This window comes from Protopterus annectens, chromosome 1.part0 (genome assembly GCF_019279795.1).
Source record: "Protopterus annectens isolate FY-2018-M chromosome 1.part0, PAN1.0, whole genome shotgun sequence".
Taxonomy (NCBI): domain Eukaryota; kingdom Metazoa; phylum Chordata; order Ceratodontiformes; family Protopteridae; genus Protopterus; species Protopterus annectens.
The window spans coordinates 1,045,901,129-1,045,923,946 of NC_056725.1; the positions used below are offsets into that span (position 1 = coordinate 1,045,901,129).

The following is a 22,818-nucleotide window of genomic DNA, read 5'->3' on the forward strand; positions in this document are numbered from 1 at the left end:
CTCCTCAACATCCTTCCATGAGGGCCACTCAAGGTTCATCTAGCTGGGGACTCTGTCCCATCAGTTGAGGAATGAATGAAAATTACAACATCAGATTAAAAAGTTATGTACTCAGCATAACATTCCATCTGTATTGTCCATTTTCATTCTTCCTAAACTTTCCACCCACCTCCCCCTTCTCTTTGCTTCTGGTAAACTCTAATAGTTTTTCTTTGGGAACTGCTGTTCCTTGTTTGAGCACCAGCACGTTTTTCTTATTCTGTCCTTTATTATTTCCTTTATAGGGTCATAGGTTCATAGGTAGGTACTAGGCTATCAGCCCTAGGGCCTATACAAGCCCAGCCAAAAAGGCACCCTGGCTTTTGCCACCCAAGAAAATTATTTTCCTGTGCCACTGTCAAGCAGAGCCACAGAAGTGATCCCCGGGGTGAATTTCCTATTTCCCATCCAATCATCAAGATTTTTTCTTGAAGAGTGCTAATGAGGAGCTTTGTTTGATATAGATAAGTAGTTTGTTCCAGAGTATGGGAAGTCTCTGGGACAGGAATCTATCCCTCCGGCATGTTCTGTTTATTGTGGTGACGAGGTTTAGGTCCCTAGAGCATGTAGCTTGGAGAGACTGGGATTTCTTTAAGTGGAGCATGTCCAACAGCTCTGGGTTTGACATAGCTTTGTATGTTAGGCAGAGATCATCTCTGAGTAGGCGATATGCGACGGAGTAAAGCTGGAGTTTTTTGAGACGGTCTCCGTAGGGTATCTGTTTGAGGCTGGTAATCCTCTTTGTGAGGTATTTCTGCGGCCTTTCCAGTTGTTGTAGATGTCTTGTGAGGTACATACCAAAAGGGGCATTGTACTCTATAATGGGTATAATGAGTGATGAGTAGAGGGTAACAATGACCTCTTTTTTTCTGGATGAGAAACCTTTTGTGATGAGGTGTGCCACATAGAAGGATTTCCTGACTACTGTGGCAATGTGATTATCAAAGGAGAGACTACTGTCCACCTGTGTCCCAAGGTCTCTTATCACACTATCGGTGTTAAGTATACTACCACCTATGTTGTAGTTCATTGGTACAGAGTTTTTACCAAAGGGGATGACACTGGACTTTTTGGCATTGAGCTTGAGGCCATGGCTTTGACACCAGGAATCTGTCTCAGTGAGGCCCTTTTGTAGGATGTCCACATCGTTAGGAGTTTTGATTATGGTTCTTAGTTTGCAGTCATCTGTGAACTTCATTAGCCAAAGACTTTCTGTGTTAGCCTGTACTTCAGAGAAGTAGATACCAAACAGGAGAGGACCCAGGACTGAACTCTGTGGTACTCCACTTGTCACTGGTCTGAAGTCGGATTTGGAGTCTGCTACTTTCACAGTGTGGGTTCTGTCAGTGAGCCAGTTGGCAACCCATCTTGTGACCTTGGGATTTATACCTAGTTTAGTGAGTTTATCTATAATTCCAGAGTGGGGGATGGTGTTGAAAGCCTTGGCAAGATCTGGACAGGCTGTGTGAACCACCTTACCCTCGTCTAAGGCTTTGGTGATTGCTTCAAAGAAATCTATCAGGTTTAGGAGACAAGATCTGCCTTTTACAAACCTGAACTGGGTGGGGTCTAGAGGTTGGAGATTAACAATGTCTTTGTTTATATGTTCCATGATGATATGTTCCATGGTCTTGCAGACCAGGCTCATCAGGCTAATGGGGTGGTAGTTCCCGGGGTCCATGGTGGCTCCCTCCTTGTGGAGTGGGATAACCGTCGCTGTGCGCCATTCAGCGAGCACAAAGCCTGAGGTGAGGCTATGATTGAACATGGTACTTAGGTGGGGTGCCAGTTTGTTTTGTTGTTCATGTAGAACACAGCCTGGGATGTTGTCTGGTCCCATGGATGCTGTGTTCTTGGCTTTGGAGAGTGTGTTTTTTACCTGTGCAGCCGTGATTACAGGAGCTTTGCATTCTTCCAGTATAGAGATGGGCCCTTTAGGGGTTGAGAGGGGGGTAAAGTTAGCACTGAACCTATCTGCCAGGATGTTGGCAATATCAGTTGGGTCTGTATATTTAGTGCCATTGTGCTGTAACTCAGAACAGATCTGAGTGTTGCCATTGAGATTCTTGACATAGCTATAGAATGCTTTGTGGTTGTCTTTAGAATCAGTGTCGAGTTTGTTAACTAGCTTTGGAGGATTTTATCAGGGATCGCAGCTTCTTACTGAGGCTGGCCATGGAGTTCCTCCACTCATGGGATTTTACTCTCTTTTGCAACAGTTTCTTCCTTCTGCTGTACAGTTTGTTTATGGCAGGGGACCACCAGATTGGCTTCCTTTTTTTGGAGGATAGCGTCTTGGTTCTGTTTGGGATAGCATGATCCATGCACTTGTGTAAGTGCTTTATGATATTGTTCCTTTATCTCTAATAGCAGAAAACTTATCTGAAGTATGTTAGGTTGGCAGGGCATTGTGGGTAAAGGGAGGATCTTCAGGGTTTGAATATGAAGATCTGGTAGAAACGTGTCAGATCCAAATTGGATCCAAGACCTATCAGTTGAAGAAAAATGAAAATGGACAACACAGATGGAAAATTATGGTGAATATACAACTTTTTATTTTGGTATATTAGCAGGCTAAAAGGACATTATTCCCCAAGCCTGAAATATCTGTATGTTTATGTATGTATAGGTATTCTTTAAAAACATTTCAGACAACAGCAGTTGTACTACTACAGCATGAGCTTCTGTACATACTTTTACAAGATATTATAAGCTGGATATCATCTCCAAGTCTAGGTAAGCCTTCAGGTCTACCACTACCAAAAGTGTCATGTCTTTATGCCAACCAGGAGGGTGAACTGAGAGTATGGTCCAAATGATTATTTACCATTTGTTAATTGTGCTGGTATACTGATCTGAAGATCCTTTTTAGGTATGGCCTATGCCAAGTAGGCAAGTGGACTAAAACAATGCACACATAAGACAACATATATGCACAAAATAAGACAAAGTCTTTTGCAGTATACAATAAATAGCATAAATATTATTTTAAACAGAACATGGGACATAATCTTAACATTTGAATAACTATGTGTAGTAGTTATGTGTCAAATATGGGTCATGAAGTGGAAGGACTAGATCATGTGTGATTCAGAAGTCATACACTTTCTATAATGATAGATATTTATGATCAATGTCCATCTAATACAACATACTTGCACACCTTCCTCCTTCCCAGGCTGAAAGAGCCCTGGAGGAATATTCAGAGGCATATTTGCAGAGGTGTTAAGATTAGAGTGACTTGCCATCTGCATGTTTTTGTGATTTACTTTTATGTGATTGCACCTATGAGATCCGAAGAAAGATGTATGTGGGGGAGTTTGAGTCTGAGGAAGTTGACTAGTGCCTTTGGCAACTAGTTCTAGTGTTAAAGTGAACAGATATGGATCATGAAAATATATCATTATTGTTAGTGCATTACTTTTGTTGATATATTTAAGAGGGTTGCAATTCTTGCATACTTTCATGCAACTATTTTGACAACTGGATTTTTAAGCATTCTGTGTGGAGCTTTTTTTTCCTTGAAAATAGGTCATGTCCAGTTGGAACTTCTAGTCAACAAATGCTAAATAAATAATGTGATTCTGCAGAATTGCTCTCATCCAAACTATCTGAAAATAACCTACTCCACAGAGCTACAAGACTGGACAACAGACTTGCAGTTAATTTTCCCACCTTTCCATTGTTTAGCATGCATAAATCTAAGACTTTTTAATTTTAAAACAAAATTGTGTCTATTGGAAGAAGCACTAATTTATTCATTTGAATGTGTTGACCAGGCAGAGCAATGATCACAAGTTGACTAATTTCAGTCTCAGCATGTTGTTGTTTGTCTTTCGGCTTTTTCCCGGTAAGGGGTTGTCATAGAGGAACTCCGGCCTGCTAATGATTGGCAGTAGATTTTTACGAAACGCCGAGTGCCAGCTCGATGCCCAACCTTCAACGAAAGCATGCCCATTTATGCACGCATGTCTTTCGAACGCTACTCAACCACGGGGAGGACATGCAGACTCCACACAGAAGGCACTCCCAACCCACGCCGAGAATCGAACGGGAGAACCTCTTGCTGTGAGGTAACAATGCTACCGCCGTACCATTGGAGCATAGTACAGAATATTACAGAAGCATAATGCAATTTAACAATTTCAGTGAAATTTAGGTGTGGCAAGAAGAAAGACAGCAGTTTAAGATCATACATGTATGTACGTACAATTATATACTACAGACCATAGAAGCATTTGTGTGAGTTATGTAATGAGAAGGTTATAACTGAGAGATGTTGGGATGGAAGTATGTAAGCTGAATAGATCATGGTAGAATTAGGTAATGTGACTACTGATGTGGCACTGGCATTTAGCAGTTTTCTGGAAATGAGCTTTTAATTGATGATTAATGATGAAGTTTCTCTTACATATATTTACAATAGATTATTATAATAATTTTCATTTATTCTTAGAAAGCATAGTGCTGACTGCATACTTTTTAAACTATGAAGCTACTGGAGAACATTTAAAATAGTGCATGTAGAAGGAAGGAGGAAACTCTATAGTTGGAATTTCACTTATGTGGTTTTCTGTAGATTGTTACAGTTGCTGTTAACAAGCTCTTTATATAAAATGATGGTGTATGAAGAAAACAGCACTAATGTCTGAATTAAGATCAGAAAGTTTGTAAACTTGAAACTTCTATTTGATTTTATATGTTGCCTATAATAATGCAAACAATTAGTCAGTGATCAAGACATATAAAACTATTAGATGAGGATGACTCATTCTATTTCCAATTATGGAATTCAGGCACAATAAATATGCTGTTTTTGAATTTAGAGATCCTGCTTTGTCAGCCCAGGTTGCTGTAGTCATGAATTTCACTTCCACAACCTGCACTGATTTTGAAGTTACAATAATGAAGTTCTGGGGTGTAGGAGACTGTGTTCGTGCATGCGCGCGGCGCGTGTGTGTGTGTGTTGGGTGGGGGTTGCTCTCTCTCCACAGAAAATTACAAAAATGTTTTCCTTCATTTTCTCCTTCTTCTTCAGTGCTGTTGGTGTTTACATTTGGGGGTGATGACAGATGAGTTATTACTAAGTAAATATATATTGCTGTAGTCAGGCTACACATCACTTATACTGAGCTATATCTGCATTGGTTAAGATTTATAGATGTGAAGCACTACTTAGAAGAGCTTGCTGCTGAACACTGTTCCATGCATAACACAAAAAACATTCACACCAAACAGAAGGAAGCATCCTGAAATAGAAGGCTTCTGTCTATTAATAGGAAGACAGAATATTATGCAGCAATTAGAATTCTTGTTTTGTAAGGATCACAAGTATATTTGACCACACAGCTACACATTTTGCATTCAGAGGTGGGGGAGGGGGACTAGATCTCCAAAACTGAACTGACAATCTGGCAGTAAAGCAGAGGATTAAGTCTATGAGCCAAGACTAAGATGTGCCATATAGGTTCTTACATTTATCTATTTTTTGCAAAACAGCTAATCATCTTTGTCAGACCTGTTACAGCCTACATTTGTAAGTATTTGTATTTTCTTTCAGTGTGTATTGACATTATTTGTCTCACTTTATCCTTAAACCATAGCTAATAACAAGCCATGGTTTTCAGTATATTTTTCTATTTGCTGTTTATAAACAACTAATTATTAAATGATTTTTTTAGTGCTTTCATTTATTAAATTGCATTACTGAAATCTTATTTTGTTAATTAAATGTTGTGGATTAAATTGGGACTCTGTTTTTAGAGTATATTACACCAGACGTCAAGAAAAGTACAATGTGGATGCCTGCATTTGCATTTAATACATTTGTGAAAGAAGAAAACACATCTATACATATGGAAGGAGGTATTAGTAAAATAAAAAAGCATTTTGATTATTATTTGTAAGAAAAGTTTGTAAAACTTACATCTATGCTTAAAATTTTGAAATTCATTAATTCGGTATTCTATAATATTATGTCACTTCTTTCATTAAATATGAGTAGTGTTTAAGTAAAAACTTGATAAAAGAGCAGACTTTTTAAGACTGACATGCCTACTAGTAACAAAATTAATAGAGCAAACCAGACAGTAGGAAAAGCTGACATTGTGCAATCTAAATAGACTTCTTTTTAACTTTCTGATTAAATATTTTCTTTCCACTTTTCTTACACTTAATATTTGTCATGTTTTTTCCCCTTAAGGGACAGTTGCATTCTAAAGACAATATTTCCTCATCTCAGAGTGTATTCGATAAAATGATCTCCTACATGTACAAGTAAAGCACGAGTTAGCTGTTCCTGTTTCTGGGATTGTGTGTCATTTCAGTGGCGGTGTCTTCAGAAGACATTGTGTTGGAGTTGCATAAAATAGTATGATACTGATGTTCTTCGTGTTTCACTGCTGCAGTCATCACATTTGGGTTATCCCTGCCAGGATATCCCTTGGCCCAGTTCCTCAGAGGGGCTAGCAACTTGAGGCTCCCCAGAAGGGCACCAACACCAGCTTGGGACCTTGGAAAAACTCACCCTGCCCTCTTTCAAACCAGCTTCTTCTGCAGAGCTAAAATTTCTTTCCTGGAAGACAGCTTTCCTCCTGGCCATTACTTCGGCCAGAAGAGTTTCTGAGCTGCAAGCACTCATGGCTGTGGAACCCTTCATCATCTTCCATGCAAACAGGGTATCCCTCAGAACTAATCCATCCTTCATGCCCAAGGTGGTGTCCAGTGTGGCTCTCAACCAATCCATCCATTTGCCCACCTTCTTTTCTAACCCCCAAACAAGGGGGGAAAGGATTTTGCACTCTCTAGATGTGCACAGACAGCTCAGATACTATCTGGACAGGACTAAACCCTTCAGAAAGTCTGATCAATTGCTTGTTAGCTTTGCTTCAGGGGCAGAAGGCAAAACAATCTCCAAGCAAACCAGGACTGCAACAGTGAATACGTTCGAACATCTACATTTATGGTAAGTGTACACAACTGCACTTTCTTTAGGAACTTGTAACCCTGGCTTTCATGTTCTATTTCCCATTGTGTTTTCAGTCCAGAACAGGCCTATATATCAAAGTGTCTGTAATGTTAGCATCTCTGGAACCATAAAACTATTGAATCTCTGCTGTTGCAGACTTACTGTAATGAGATACCATTTTTTGCCACAGAAGAGTGAGTAGCTGAGAATGGGATAGCAATAAATGTGATACTTTTGTCATCTGGGGGAATAAAAGTGGGAGGAGCACTTAGATAAACACCTGAAACTAACAAAGTCTTAATCCTTAAAAAAGACAGTTTAATTTCAGCATTTTCTAAAGTTATAACAAAAAGGCAATGTCTGTAAAAGATGGTAAGAACACAAATCTTTGAGAGTTACAAGAAAATTGTGTCACTATAATCAGAGATGGATCATGGTCAAATGGGGACCTAGGTGGGGTAATGGATAGGGCCACTCTCCCCAGCAGAGGCCCTCCATGAATCCATTCCAGTGTCCCATTCCTTGGCTATTTCTCTCCAGTTACCATAAACAATGATGTTCTGTAGTCCTATCTCGCGTTCATTCTTACATATGGGTTTGGAACCGATCCTTGGGTCTGGCTCTGCCTATTACAAAGCTCAAAGTCTCTTAGTTGGCTCGTGGCTAGGCAGGTAGCCCATAGTGCACTAGTACAATCCCCAGATCTCGTTTGCCATGTCTACGAGTTCAGAAGTGCTTCTTGCTTGGCCGTGACTAAGTTTAAATTTTTTTGTATTATTATCACTTTACCGTTTTCTATAGTTAGTTATCTTATTCTATATAATGTTTAGTAGTGTTAGGAGTGTTTACAAGAGTTTAGAAGTGTTTTTGATATTTAAATTAGTTTGTTGAGAACTGGTTGGCTGTTGGCCATTGTTGTTCTCTGTTGGTATCCTGTGTGCTAGTTTCTTGTTAACATTGATATTTCATAGGGCCGCATTTAGTTAAGCCCCTATTTGCTTGCTTTATATATACATATATACATATATATTGTGTGCTAGTCTTGTTACAGAGGTTTCTCTGTGGGTCTGCTTTTTGGGCCTTGGTTTTCTAATTTAGAAAATTTAGCTTGCGTGCAGTTTGTTTGCTCATTTCCTTGCCTGTTTCTAGTTTCTGGCCTCTTTCTATGACTTAGCCTATCTGGTTAGGTCCATTTAAGTTAGAGGACCTAGTTCTCTGCTATTTTCATATTTTCCTCAGGGCTAGACCCATTTAAGTTAGAGAACCTAGTCCTCGTTGTGCTTGTTGTGTACCTGCTTTAATTACATAGCTCGTCAACATGTTTAAAGACCACAAACCTTCGGGTTTCAAAAAATGTATAAAGTGCTCCCAGAAGATGTCAGTTACGGATGGCCATAGTAATTGTGTATATTGTCTCGGAGCCATTCATTTGCAGGAAACTTGTTTATTATGCTATTCCTTTAGCTCCAGAGTCCTCCAGGAACAGAAGAACAAGTTAATTTTGAAAGGTCTCCTCAAGCCTTCCTTCGAGGAAGACTTAGCGAGTTCTTCTTCTTCATCCAGATCAAATTCTTCCAAAAAATAGAAGGTTAAGTCAGCCAAGAGGCTTTCTCCGGAGCTGACTAGTGTATCAAAACCTCCTCAGAAACAATCTAAACTTGATAAGACTTCTACCTCCTCGGCTCCACTGTCCGGTCGAGGTTGTCGATGTTGGCACTTCAGTGTTGGCCCCAAGCCTTTCGGAGCCGACTACTGAAAAATTACATTGCAGCCAGTCCAGAGATCCTTTGCTGGTTTCCCCAACCTTAAGATCTCCAATTTTACAGAGATCCAGATCGCCTACCCTGTCATCCAGATCCTCCCAAGAGCCTGTCAGAGGAAGATGTGGCGAGAGTTGTGCTTAGACTCCTGAAGTTGTCTGTCTTGCCCAAATTGTTGTTGGCTCTGACCCAGTTGGTTCTGGAGCCACCTGAGTCCATCCTCCCTGTTGTGGTTTCTTCTCTGAGCCAAGTCAGGCCTTTGGAGCCAGAATTTTTGGTGCCACTTGTTGTGGAACCCTCAGTTCCAGCTGCCCTCATGGCTGTCTCGGAGCAGAGTTCCACTCTTGACACCTTCGGCACCGTCCGTGGTGTCTAAGAGCCGAAGCTCACTGGTCGGGCTTGGCAGGGACACTTGGACCTGAACCTCCTCGGCTCCGAGTCTCCCTCTTGGTGCATCGGCTAGGGTGAGCGTGGACCCTACATCCATCTCGGAGCCGGTCACTCTGGAGCTGATGACTACCTCCATTTCCTTGGAACCGGGGCTGTCTTCAGAGCCAGAGAGATCTGCTTTCGAGATGATGAGGAGTGTGCTGTCTTGCTCATCAGATCCACGCAAGGGTACCAATGCTGTTCCCCCTCAAGCACAGACCTCAGTCTCAGCACCTACTCTCTCTCATGACAGCAGAGACCCGCAGCCTCAGGAGCCCCTGTTGGGTGGCTCCCAGTCTTCCAAGACCTCACCAGAGTACCCTTCTGAGGAGCCCCCTCGGAAGAGGACATGCAAGAGGAAGCATGTAGACCCCCTGGATGAGTCCATCACTTCAGACACTGACCTCAAGGAATCAGAAGGGTCCCCCAAGTCATTCTCTGATGATATCTCCTTTGTAGACATCTTAGAGATCCTTAAGCAGAGAGGCAGCTGGCCCACTGAACCACTTCTGATGAGGAGTCAGTGTACTTGAAGGCTTTTGGGCCTCAGCCTTCAGCCTCATGGATGTCTCCACCTTTCCTGGAACTTTTAGACCTGGCTAGTTGGAAGGTGTGGGAGACTCCTGATGCTGTGGAGCCAGTTCCCAAAAGATCCAATAAATTTCTGTCTGCCCCTAAAGAGAAATATTTTTTTGTCCAAGGGCTTGCCTGTAGATGCCATGGTGGTGGCAGTGGCCACCAAGAAGGAGCTAGCAGAGACTTCTTCATCTGTCCATCCACCGAATAAGAAGTCTTGAATGATGGATAGATACGGGAAGTGTATCTTTTCTTCAGCAGCTTTTACACTCAGATCGCTGAACTATCTCACACATTTTACGAGGCTTCAAAGAGATCTCCTCAAGGAGTTAGGAGATACTCTTCAAGGTACATCTACTGAAGGAGTCCCTGAGAAGGTGTCTGCTCAGTTGTCCACCTTAAATTCCACCGTGAACTCCTCCATGAGGCTGATCTCTTATGCAGCCGATGGAGCGAGCAGGGCAGCGGGTTCAGAAGTTTCTCTTAGGAGACATTCATGGATGCGCTTATGTAATTTTGCGGAGCCTTTCAAGTCTACCTTTACCAACGCCCCCTTTGATGGTTCTTCATTGTTTGGACCCAAGGTAAAAGATACACTCACCAGATGTGAAAAAGAAGGGAAAACTCTCTGCCGTGGGAGTGTGTTTTACCGTCCCCTCTAGACCATATTCTAAGGGTCAGAGAGGTGGTAAGATGTGGTTCAAGAAGTTCCAGAGGTTTATCCCAGATGCACAGGATGACTCTTCCTTCAGAGGCAGAGGAGGAAGAACTAATGGTAGACATCGACCTAGAGGCAGGGGGTTCCACAAAACCAGGGAGGCCACGATTCATTTCAAGGCCGTCCCTATCAGCACTCCTGATGTGAGGCCCGGCTGTGCTTCTCTGGAGCCAGTCAGGGGTCACCTATCTTTTTCTCCAGAAGCCTGGCTAAACATCACCTAAGACAAATGGGTACAAAGAATAATCACCAGAGGTTATTCCATACCCTTTTCTCTTCCACCCCACACTCCCAAGAAGATCCCGGATGTTTCACCCAATCATAGAGATCAAGCAACTATAGAAGTGCAAAAGTTGCTTGCAAAGAGAGTCATCCAAACCGTCCTCACAGACCAGATAAGATTTGGAACTTACTCCAGATTTTTTTTAGTGCCAAAACATACAGGGGACTTGAGGCCCATCTTGGACCTCAGCAAACTAAATGAATCCGTAAAGGACAAGTTCCAGATGGTGATACTGCAGTCTATACTCCCTCTGTTAGGGAAAGACAATTGGATGTGCTTCATAGACCTCCAAGATGCGTACTACCATATAAAAATGGACAGAGCATCAAGGAGTCACGCTTCTGTCTGGGAGCCAGTCACTACCAATTTCGTGCTCTGCACTTTGGTCTCACCACAGCCCCCAGGGTGTTTACCAGATGTATGGCATTAGTGACAGCTCACCTGAGACATCTAGGATTCCAAGTGTTTCCATACCTGGATGACTGGCTCCTGACCACCACCACCAGGCATCCACTCCTACAAGCCAGAGATTCCACCAGCCAGCTTTGTTCCCAGCTGGGGATTACAATAAATTGGGAAAAGTCTGCCTTATCACCCTCTCAATTTGTGACTTTTATAGGCGCAGAAATAGACACAGTCGCCATGTTAGCTCGTCTACCTGCAGAAAGAATTCAAAACCTCAGACAACAAATTCTCAGGCTACTTCCTCTACAGAAAGTCAAGGCAAAGACAGTGCTGAAACTCTTAAGGACCATGGCCTCCACCATAACGTTAGTCCCTCTAGCCAGATTACATATGCAAATTCTCCAATGGCTTCTATCTTCCCAGTGGCCCTTTCAACAACTGCGTCAATCTCACCACATCATCATAACAGAGTCTTGCAAAAAGGACCTTCATTGGTGGATTCAACCTGACCAACTAGCAACAGGCACTCCATTCCTTCCTCGCCAACCCATTGCTACTGTGACCACGGATGCCTCACAGATAGGGTGGGGGGGGCATTATCTAGGCAGGACTGTCCAAGGCACGTGGCAAGATCACGAGGCTCACCTGCATATCAGTGTTCTAGAGATGAGAGCAGTGCTTCTAGCATTGCAAGCACTTCACAACTTTCTTCCTCTAGGGACGAAAGCAATCCAATCAGACAACATGTCAGTGGTATGGTATCTCAACAAGCAAGGAGGAACCAGATCTTACCAACTTTGTCGAGAGGCTCTCTGTGTTTGGAAGTGGGCAATTTCTTCCCAACGCTTTCTAGTGGCAACACACATCCCAGGGACAACTAATGTGATAGCTGACAAGCTCAGCACGGCAATCTTGTTGCCTCATGAGTGGTCTCTGAATCAGGAAATAGCAGAACAGATCTTCTGCAAATGGGGACAGCCTTGCTGCAATCTCTTTGCCAGTCCGATCAATTCCAAATGCAGCAGTTACTTCTCCCTTATCCCCCCTTTGGGGGAGCCACAGAGAGACGCACTTGTTCATGATTGGCCCCTGGGACTCCTTTATGCTTTCCCTCCCTTTCCTCTCATATCCAAAGTTATTCAGAAAGCAAAGTTATTGGGAAGCAAAATGATTCTCATCACTCCTTACTGGCCTCACCAAATTTGGTTCCCCTTTCTCGGGCCTCATCTACTAGACAATCCATGGACTCTGGACCCAGTGCCAGACCTCTTGACACACATGCCAGGCTCCCTTCATCCCTGCCTCCACACCCTCAACTTGACAGCGTGGCTGCTCCAATTCCATCCCTAGTCAGGCTTCATGATTTTTCACCTGCTGTGACCCACATCCTCACGTCTTCGCATAAACCTTCCACTAGGAAGTTATACACTAGCAAATGGAAAAGGTTTTCTATCTGGGCAGAAGAAAAGAATTTAGATCCTTACACTGCATCCATCCCTATGGTTTTAGAATTTTTGTCTGAACTTTTCCATCAGGGATATGCTGCTGCCACAATTAGGGTCCAATTGGCAGCCATATCTAATTTTCATTTGGGTCAACATGAATCTAACCTGATGTCTCACAGATTGTGTAAAACCTTCCTTAAGGCTGCTACTTTGCTGAGACCCCCTTTTCAGGAACCGGTATCTCCCTGGGATCTAAACTTTGTTTTGTCCAAATTAACTTCACTGCCTTTTGAACCCACTCATTCGTGCCTATTGAAATTTCTGTCTTGGAAGACCTCGTTTCTAGTAGCCATCACATCAGCTAGACGAGTATCAGAGTTACAAGCACTGTCTATTAAGCCTCCTTATTTGATTTTCCACAAAGACAGAGTTTCTTTTCGTACAAATCCTTCCTTTATCCCTAAAGTTTTCTCTCACACTAATTTGAACCAAACCATAGAATTACCTGTGCTTTTCTCTAATCATTCCAACACAGCAGAATACAAATGTCATCAATTGGATGTTCACAGCAGTTACGGTTCTACCTTCACAGGACTAAGGAACTCAGAAAGTCAGACCAAATGTTTGTATCCTTTCCTGATTCTAGACTAGGTATGCTAGTCTCTAAAGTGACCCTATCTAATTGGATTTTGAGCTGTATTTCCTTCATTTACTCCTCCAATGGAAAAACTCTACCGTTCAAGATTAAGGCTCATTCTACATGGTCCCAGTCTACATCTGCTGCCTTCCAAGCTAGAGTTCCAATTGACAGTATTTGTGCAGCAGCAACCTGGGCTACCCCTCATACCTTTATTACTCATTACAAATTGGACCTGACCTCAAGGGGTAGAGCCTCCTTTGGTTCAACAGTACTCAGGAGTATTTTCCCGTGAGCAACCCAAGAATAAGGTGCTATGGACGCTGTCCCATATGTAAGAATGAAGGCGAGATAGGACTACAGAATATAAAGAAGTTATGTACTCACCATAATGTTCCATGTTTGTAGTCCATCTCGCCCTTCATTCTTATGAACCCACCCACCTACCCCCGTCCTGGAAGGATCTGGAGACAGGATAGTATTACTTTGGTAGGGTGGAGACCTTTCATTATTGTTCTTTCTGGATAACCTTAGTTCTCTATTTCTATAGTTTAGCAGCAAACAAGATCTGGGGATTGTACTAGTGCAATTTGGGATACCTATCTAGCCACTAGCCAACTAAGAGACTTTAAGCTTTGTAATAGGCTGAGTAACCCATATGTAAGAATGAGAGGCGAGATGGACTACAAACATGGAACGTTATGGTGAGTACATAACTTCTTTTTCAAATCTGTCAGTGTGCATATTTTCTTTTTTTGCTTCTACAATGATTACATATATTTGAATTTAATTTAAAACTTTTATTTCAAATTTCATAGTACAAACACTGAGAGTCATTCGCTAAACAAAACAATACAGTCTTACAATGAAAATAAACTTAGTGTGAACAGTAAACTTCTATGCCCTTGAAACTCACATTCATTGAAACAGGATTGAAACCCACATTCAAAGAAAATGCATCTTGCCAGGGGCAGATTAAATTTACCTTTGGACTGTTTTCAAACCATAGACCCCTTGCATACATTTTTAGGAACATGCATACATGCATGCGTTCTTTGATTCACCTTCCTGATTGTATTAAATTATATTCATCGTATAATATAGCACCGGTTGTTAAGAGTGTTTGAAATTTGTAGTTTTTGACATTTTACCAGTAAGCAGTGAAACAAAGTGTATGAAACAATAATGACAAAACTACCCATTTCAGAACATTTCAACCATAAAATGCCACTCAAACTTCCATCATTATAATCCACCAGTATCAGTCAATATGCACAATATCTACTGAAGTGAAAGTAATCTGAATAAGTTCACATTAAAGAAGTCTGTAACTAATGAAGAGGCTACTGCTGGCAAACAACTTTACATTTCAGTGTTTCATCTCACATTGAAGAGTAAATTACGTAGGTTACATTAAAAAAATTTGGTAAAATGGTAATATTGTTATAGGGAATGGCCATCAAACCAAAAACGGGTTCATAGTTATTAGGCATCTCATCCAAAGTAGGACACACTTAGGAGTGCAACACATCCCCCCCACAGTATCAGCATTCCATCTACATGCTGTGGGAGTAGACCCCACAGCCTTCTGCCCAAAAGGGGAGTGTGCTGCCTATTGTGCTAATAACACTGCTTTAAACTCCTATAGCAGAAACGCTGACAACCATTTGGTAAACAAAACAGTTGCACATCAAAACAGATTTTGCATGAGCAGCAGTAAACTTCTCTTCCCTTGAAAATAACAGTTCCTTGAAAATGCACTGAAACTCATATTCTCTGAAATGCACGGAAACTTTCATTCTTTGAAAATGCACTGAAAGTCGCAGTCTCTGAAAATGCACCCCAATGAAGGTAGTTGGTGCTGTCTCCTGTAATCAAGGCATTAGGTTTGAGCCTGAGCAAGTTAATTAAGCAAACTGCCATACCCAACTAGGGCATTTCACACACACATACACACACGTACACAAGCACATATACACATCTCTGTTCTGTGGGCCATAAGAAAGAACATCTCGTACCATTTGAAAGTTGTGTCCTCCATAGCAGGTTCCAATCAACCAAGCTCTCTGCAACAAGTCCCTGGCAGCAGTGCAGAAACTACAACAGCAAGTTCCAGTGTTTAGATCTGTGTGTGTTTTGTACTAAAGATGCATGCATGCATGCAGAGTGCGTCCTTAAAATAGAAATGTATCTTTTTTTAAACTGTTTAATGTATTTTTTAAATTGTTTAATTAAAAATGCAATGTTGTTGAAGACTTCATGCCAATGGGCCCTAGGCAATTGCCTAGGTCAGCTAGTGCTGGATCCAGCTCTGTCTATAATCTTGTGAATTTCTAAATGTCATCCATTCTCAATGAATGAAAAGGATATCCTGAAGCAGAGGGCAGGGTATTATAATGTCATCCTTTTGAGGCACACAGTACATTATGAAAATGGGAAGGAGCAGACAAAACAAAATCACAACAGTATGTCCACTCCCATCAAGCCATAAAAAAATAGCGATTTCTTAATGTGCTTCAAGGAGGTGTATGCTGTTTGGAACATAAAGATAAGAAATAAATATTTTCTTTCCAATTTTTACTTTTTTCAGATTCTTTGACCAGCATACATATAAAATATTTCTGAATGTGATAACCTGTATTTGCTTTCATAAACATGTCTGTGTACTGGATCACCGAAATGTTACTTGTGTGGGAAAACAGATCAGACTAAACTAGATGTAGGGACACAAACAGATTGATGGAGAGGGTATATGGGATAAGAAGCATGAATATCTTCCTCTTCTTAGTGTACATGAGCTTAAGTGGTCACATGTTGTATGTATCACAGTAGGACTTTCTAACTTTCTTACATCTGTTAAAACAGTTTGTTCAGTTACATAAAATCACATGGGTATGAATTTCAAACTAAATAATAAACCTAGTATCTTTTCTGTAACCTTGTGATAGCTACCTTCACATACCATCATTGGTGCTCCATTTTCTTCTTCCTTTCCCCACTTTGATTATTTAACAAAAAAAAGTTTCTGTCTTTACGTTCCTTCTCCGTGTGTGTGTGTGTGTGTGTGTGTGTGTGTGTGTGTGTGTGTGTGTGTGTGTGTGTGTGTGGGTGCATGTGTCTCTGTCTGAGAGTGTGTGTACTGATACAGCCTTTTCTGAGCTTGCCATGGTGAACAAAGACAGAGAGAGAGAGAGAGAGAGAGAGAGAGAGAAAGCCCCTGCTGGCTTTAAAAGGTGTACTAGTTGCTCTCACAAAATACCTTATCAGCACTCGCTTTGTGTATTTTGTTCAGGTCCTCTCCACCTACAAGATGATTGCTTCATTTGCCACTCTTATAGCCATAGGGCTGTAGTGGAACAGAAAAATAAGTTGATTTTGAAAGGCTTGCTACCCTCCTCCTCCTTCAGAGAGGCTAGGTCTGGTTACCAACAAAAGATTCTACTAAACAAAAATTTAAATCTTTTCAGTCTAGTCCAGCTTCATCCTCCTCATCTTCTAAATCCACAGAGGCAAAAAAGCACAGCTCCTCGGTGCCAATACCTTCCTTGGTTCTGAGCATGAAGAAATCAAAACTGTTGGTTCCACCTCCCTTGTCGGAACCCACAGCTAAAGAGATGGCCCCATCAGTTTCTTCAGCTCCATCTTCAAAAAAGACAGTGCCTTCAACACCGTCCACTTTGGTACCAACCAAAGAGTTAATAGCCATACTCAGATCCAGGTATTTTCCTTCAATTGACCCTTTTCAGATAGACTGACACCCCCCCTTCCTGGAAAAACCTTCTTTACCTGCAAAGTCCACTCATTTTTCCAGAAGCTTTACTGAGGAAGAGCTGGAAAGAGTGGTGAGAAAGATTCTCAGGGTGCAAGGAGTCACTGGGACCTCTAGGCCTCCTACCCAGTTGGGTCAGGGACCTTCTACCTCCACCCCTCTTCCTCTGACTCCTACTGCAAGTTCAGGGATCTTGGTTCTGAGTTGTCTGGCACCAACTGCCTTGGCTCTGAAGTGGTCCTCTTCTTTGGTGCTGATTGTGACTCTTGAGTTCTCCAGCTCGGTTGCAACCGGAGACATCTAGGAGCCATACCTGTCTTGTTGGCTCCAAGGAGTTTGATTCGACCCAAGTTTTGCCAAGCCTTGGCATGGATCAGCTCAGTTCTGGCTTCTGATTTAGGAGACATCTGCCCTGGTTGAGGGGAGACTGCAGTGCCCACCGCTGTTCTTTTGGGCCCAGACTCCCTTCCTACTGTGGGTGGATTGGCTTTTGAAGCAACGGTGAGTGCCTTGTCTACTCCAAGACTTCAGTCCATCCTTCACCCTTTGGAGCAACCTGCCAAGTCACTCCTTGCTCCAGAGCCTCACCCACTTCCTCCCACAGAGGAGGTTCCTCGGAAGATGAAGTGTAAGAGGAAACAGATTGATTCCTCTGAAGATTCATACACTGAAGACACAGATTTTGAAGAGGGTGAAGGATCCCCATGATCACCTCCTGAAGATGTCTCCTTTGGAGACATCGTAGAAATTTTGAAACAGAGAGGTGATTTGCAGTCCAGCAATCCTGCTTCAGAGAAATCTGTGTACCGGCAGTCCTTTGGGACCTGACCATCTACCTCTTGGGTGACCGTGCCAGCTGATGAGCTCATTGAGTTGATTTCTCAGTGTGTGTGGAAGGCCCCTGACACTACTGAGCTGTTACCCCAGAGACCAGACAAAATTATTATTGCACCTTTAGACAAACCCTTCTGGACCAAGGGCTTACTGGTAGATGCCATGGGCTTGGTAGCAGCCACCAAAAAGGAACTGGCAGATGAGAGTTCCACTATTCATCCTCCTAACAAGGAATCCAAGACGATGGATAGACTAGGGAAGCAAATTTATGCCTCATCGATCTTTAGTCTACGGTCTTTGAGTTATCTAGCACATTTTATGAGGTTGGAGAGGGATCTGATTAACTCATTACATCCAAGTGATACCTCCAGGTGCATCTGCAGTTAACTCCTACCGACACTTCTAGGCATCAAACATTGCTTGTTCATATTTGCATCATAATTCCAAAACCATGCTATGTATAGGGTTTTAAAATAGTTCATCTTAAAGCTTACACAATGGGAAACTCAACTGCATTAACAGCTGACCTATGCGTAGTGCAGGTAAAGAGATATTAAATGTTGGTTTTATGATATTAATTTATATGGATATCATTTTCATATTTTTCTAAATATCTCAACAACTAAGTAACACAGACAGAACTCCTTAGCTTCATATGAAAGCTCTCAGCTAGATGAATGAAGTGCTGCTGACAGTATGTGTGTAAATTGAATGGTTGCTGAGATATTATAAGTTGTTTACAAAATAATTATAAATGTAATACTTACTGTGTTTACTGTGACTTATAAAATTCAGTTTAAGACCTAAAACCTAAAGAATACTACCACTATAAAATAGTTTGTGCTAAAGAGTTTGCCATTTCTACCTACATCTTTCATAACCCCTGTGGTTCCAGAGATATGAATATTTGATGTGCTGCCATCTTATCTCGCCTTCATTCTTAACGGGTTGGTTTTAGATCTGATCCTCGGATCCCGCTCGGCCTTATACAAAAGCTTGAGTTCTTCCACTAACTTGTGGCTAAAACCTATCCCATTATGCCTTAGGAAAGCTCCCCAGATCTTGTTTGCCACTAAATAAGATCGGGTGCTTCCTACTGGCTCTGGCTAAGTGGAATTTTCTTATTTTCATATTTTGGAAAACTGTCAGTTTATTAATACTGTTATATTCTAGCTAGTGTTTAGTTAAGCAGATTTAGTGTGTTTGCTTTGTTTTTTTGCTATTGGCTGTCGTCTTTCTTCTCCAGGCTTTTCTCTTACCCTATCCCGGCTTAAATGTTATTTTCGTAAGCCCGTTTTTAGTTTGAGGGCTTCCTTCCTTTTAACTATATAGGCAGGCTTATTGAAGTTAAGAGCTGTTTTGACCTTGAGGTTTTTCCCCTTGTTTTCCTCTTTAAATTACCAGGCTAGCTCATTTAAATTAGAGGGCTGCCTTTGCCTGTTTAAATTAGAGGGCCTTTTTTTTCTTGTTTTTGTCTTTATAGTTAGCGTTATTCTTAATGTTTCCATAAAAAGAAAAAAAAAAGGTGTAGTACTTTATATATAGATACTTGGTTGCAGTTTATTAGCTTTCCAGTTGTTGTTGCTAATTACTGCAATGTCTTCTAAGCAGAATAAGGATATTAAATCCTTGGGGTTTAAGAAATGTGTTAACTGCAGCCAAAAAATGTCTATTACTGACGGACATGCAGTTTGCGTGTACTGTCTTGGAGCGGTACACCTTCAGGAGTCTTGTGCCACGTGTCACTCCTTTAGTCATAGAGTACTACTGGAGAGGAAAAATAAAGTGATTCTGAGGGGCTTATTGAAGACCGTTTTTCTGAAGCTATCAGAGAAGGTCAGGGTCCTTCAAGGTCTGGCCATTCTCCCTCTTCAAAATCAGACAAGTCGGGGAAAAGGTCATCTTCCTCAGAGGCTCAGTCAGAGACGTCAAAAAAGAGTCAAAAAGTTTCATCTTCGGACCCAAAGGCTGTCGGGCCCAAGAAGCCTTCTCCCCCAACTCCTTCAGTTTTGGAGCCATTGGGATTTCTTGTATGGAACCGGTCCCCAGAATTGGAACTGGTATCTCCATCTTTAAGATCTCCCTTACAACAGTCTTCCAGATCTCCTGCTCCCTCCACTCGATCTTCCAAGAGCCTCTCTGATGATGATGTGGATCGGGTGGTGCAGAGGCTGATAAATACATCAGCGCTCACCAAATTGTTGTCACATCCAACCCAGAGGGCTTCGGAACCGACCAAGTCTACCATTTCACCATCGATTCCTCCTCTTCCAATCCAGTCTCAGACTTTGGAGCCAGAATGTCTGGAACTGATCGTAGTGGATCTTCGGGTCTGACTACTGCTCTGACGTGCTCAGTTCCATCTGAACTCAGGGAGTCTAGCTGTCTGGTCGGGTCTGGGAAGGAGAGTCAGATCGGACAATTGTCGGATCCGAACTTGCTTCTTGGGACTTCAGTGCAGGTGAGCTTGGCTCCTACATTTGCCTCGGAGCCAACCTCCTTGCTTCCGAGGATGCCCTGTGGTTCTTCAGAGCCAGGAGTTTCCTTGGATCAGGGGCAGGGGGCATTCAAGGTGATGAGGAGACTGCTGTCTCCACAGACAGATCCACTCTCAGGTCCAGACATTCTTCCCCAAAGGCACTGGTGTCTGTCTCGGCACCACTGCATCCACAGAGATGCGGAAACCCTAAGCCTCAGGATGCCCCAATGGGTGAACCCATTTCTTCTGAAACCTCTCCAAAATCCCCTTCTGAAGAGGTCCCTTGGAAGAGACTATGCAAGAGGAAGCATTTATACTCCCCAGAGGAGTCCATCACACCTGATACAGATCTTGATGAGTTAGAAGAGTCCCCACAGTCACCCTCTGAGGATGTCTCCTTCACAGATATCCTGGAAATACTTAAGCAGAGAGGCAGCTGGAAGTCCATCAACCTTTCTGAGGAGGACTCTATATACTTGAAGGCTTTTGGGTCTCGCCGTTCCACCACTTAGATGTCTCTGCCTTTCGATGAACTGATGGACCTAGTGTGTTGAAAGGTGTGGGAGTCTCCAGACTCAGTGGAGCCTGTTCCTTGGAGGCCAAACAAATTCATTAAGTCTCCTACAGACAAGAATTTAATTACAAAGGGAGTCCCAGTAGATGCTATGGTGGTGGTGGCGGCCACCAAAAAGGAACTTTCAGAGATGCCCTCTTCTGTCCATCTGCCGAACAAGGAGTCTCATATAATGGACAGATATGGAAAGCACACCTTTTCTTCTGTGTCTTTTGCACTCAGATCGCTGTATTATCTCACCCACTTTACCAGACTTCAGAGAGATCTCCTGAAGGAGCTAGGAGATACTCTCTAAGATTCAGTAAGTAAAGGGTTATCAGAGAAGGTTCCCTGTCAGCTCCACCTTAAATTCAGTGGTCAACTCCTCCATGAGACTCATTTCTTATGCAGCAGATGGAGCTAGTAGGGCAGCAGGTTCAGGAGTTTGCTTAAGGAGACATTCCTGGATGCACTTATGTGACTTTGTGGAGCCCTTTAAGTCTTCTTTTGTTAATGCCCCTTTTGATGGCTTGTCCCTGTTCGGACCAAAAGTCAAAGATACACTAACCAGGTGTGAACAAGAAGGGAAAACTCTCTTTGCCAGAGGAGTCCATTTTCCCCTACCTTCTAGACCTTATCCAAAAGGTCAAAATGGAGGAAAAATTTGGTTCTGAAAATCCCAGAGAGCTTTCCATGGTGGCACACGTGGTAATTCTTCCCCCAGGGGCAGAAAGGGAAGCAGTAATGGAAGACACCAGCCATGCAGCAGAGAGGGTTTTCAAAATCAGGGTGACAGGGAATCTTTCCTTGGCAAGCCCTTTCAGCACTCCTGAAAGGAGGCCCGCCTGTCCATCTCTGGAGGCAGTCAGGGGTCGCTTATCTTTGTACCCAGAAACCTGGCTAACAATAACAATAGACAAGTGGGTACAAATCATCATATCCAGAGGTTACTCCATACCCTTTTCTTTTCCAGTCCCAAACATGAAAAAACAACCTGGACATTCCACCCAGTCAAAGGGAACAGGCAACTCTAGAAATTGCTACAAAAAGAGTCATCCAGACATTCCCTGCAGACCAAATAGGATCCAGTCACTACCAGTTTCGAGCTCTGCCCTTTGGTCTCACTACAGCCCCCAGAGTGTTCACCAAATCTATGGCAGTAGTCACAGCTCACTTGAGATGCCTAGGATTCCGAGTGTTCCCTTACCTAGACAACTGGCACCTAGGAGAAAATTATAGTCAGCTGCCTGTCGGGTGCCAGGATCCTCCACATAACGCATGCACTCAAGTCACTCCACAACAAGTACAAATATGACTCTGTCATTGTCCATGTTGGAGTGAATGATTTGAGATGTACCTCCCTGGACTACATGAAAAGAGATATGGAAGAGCTCTCATGGCCCAGGCAGGTATGACCCTAGCCCTGATTAGCATCCTGCCTTCGCCTAGAGTGATACCACAGTATAAGGACAGAATGATTGACTTCAACAATTGGCTAAGCTTCTGGTGTCATTCAAAGGGGATCCAGTATCTGTCTGCCTGGGACGACATGATAGACCATGATGCTTTGCCAGAGATGGTCTGCATTTGTCACCACTGGGATTCAGGTTATTGGCTCTTGCCACCCCTATAGTGCCTTTTTAGGCCAAGTTCAAAGGACAAAATCACCACCGTAACAGGTACAAATATGCAAAATCTGAAGGTAATGCTACTCAATGCTAGAAGTCTAAACCTCAAAATGCATTCTCTCGAGACATTCCTAAAAATGGAGAACATCGATATCTGTGCAGTAACTGAGACCTAGTTCAAGGTTCCAGAGAGCACCCCTGCAATACCAGGCTACAACTCTTACCACACTTTTTGGCCACCAAACCAGGACCGAAACACTAAAGGTGTAGGAGTGTCCATATTCACCAAGGATATT

At 42.5% G+C, this 22,818-nt stretch overlaps 1 protein-coding gene across 1 annotated transcript in view; it reads left to right on the forward strand.

The window, feature by feature from the left end:
• The window catches only part of RAD51AP2 (RAD51 associated protein 2), a 578,351-nt gene that overhangs the window by 244,463 nt on the left and 311,070 nt on the right, over window positions 1-22,818 (forward strand). Inside the window, exon 2 of the mRNA XM_044068412.1 lies at window positions 5,803-5,904. Within this exon, the coding sequence (XP_043924347.1) occupies window positions 5,803-5,904 (102 nt within the window). The remainder of the gene's footprint in view (window positions 1-5,802; window positions 5,905-22,818) is intronic.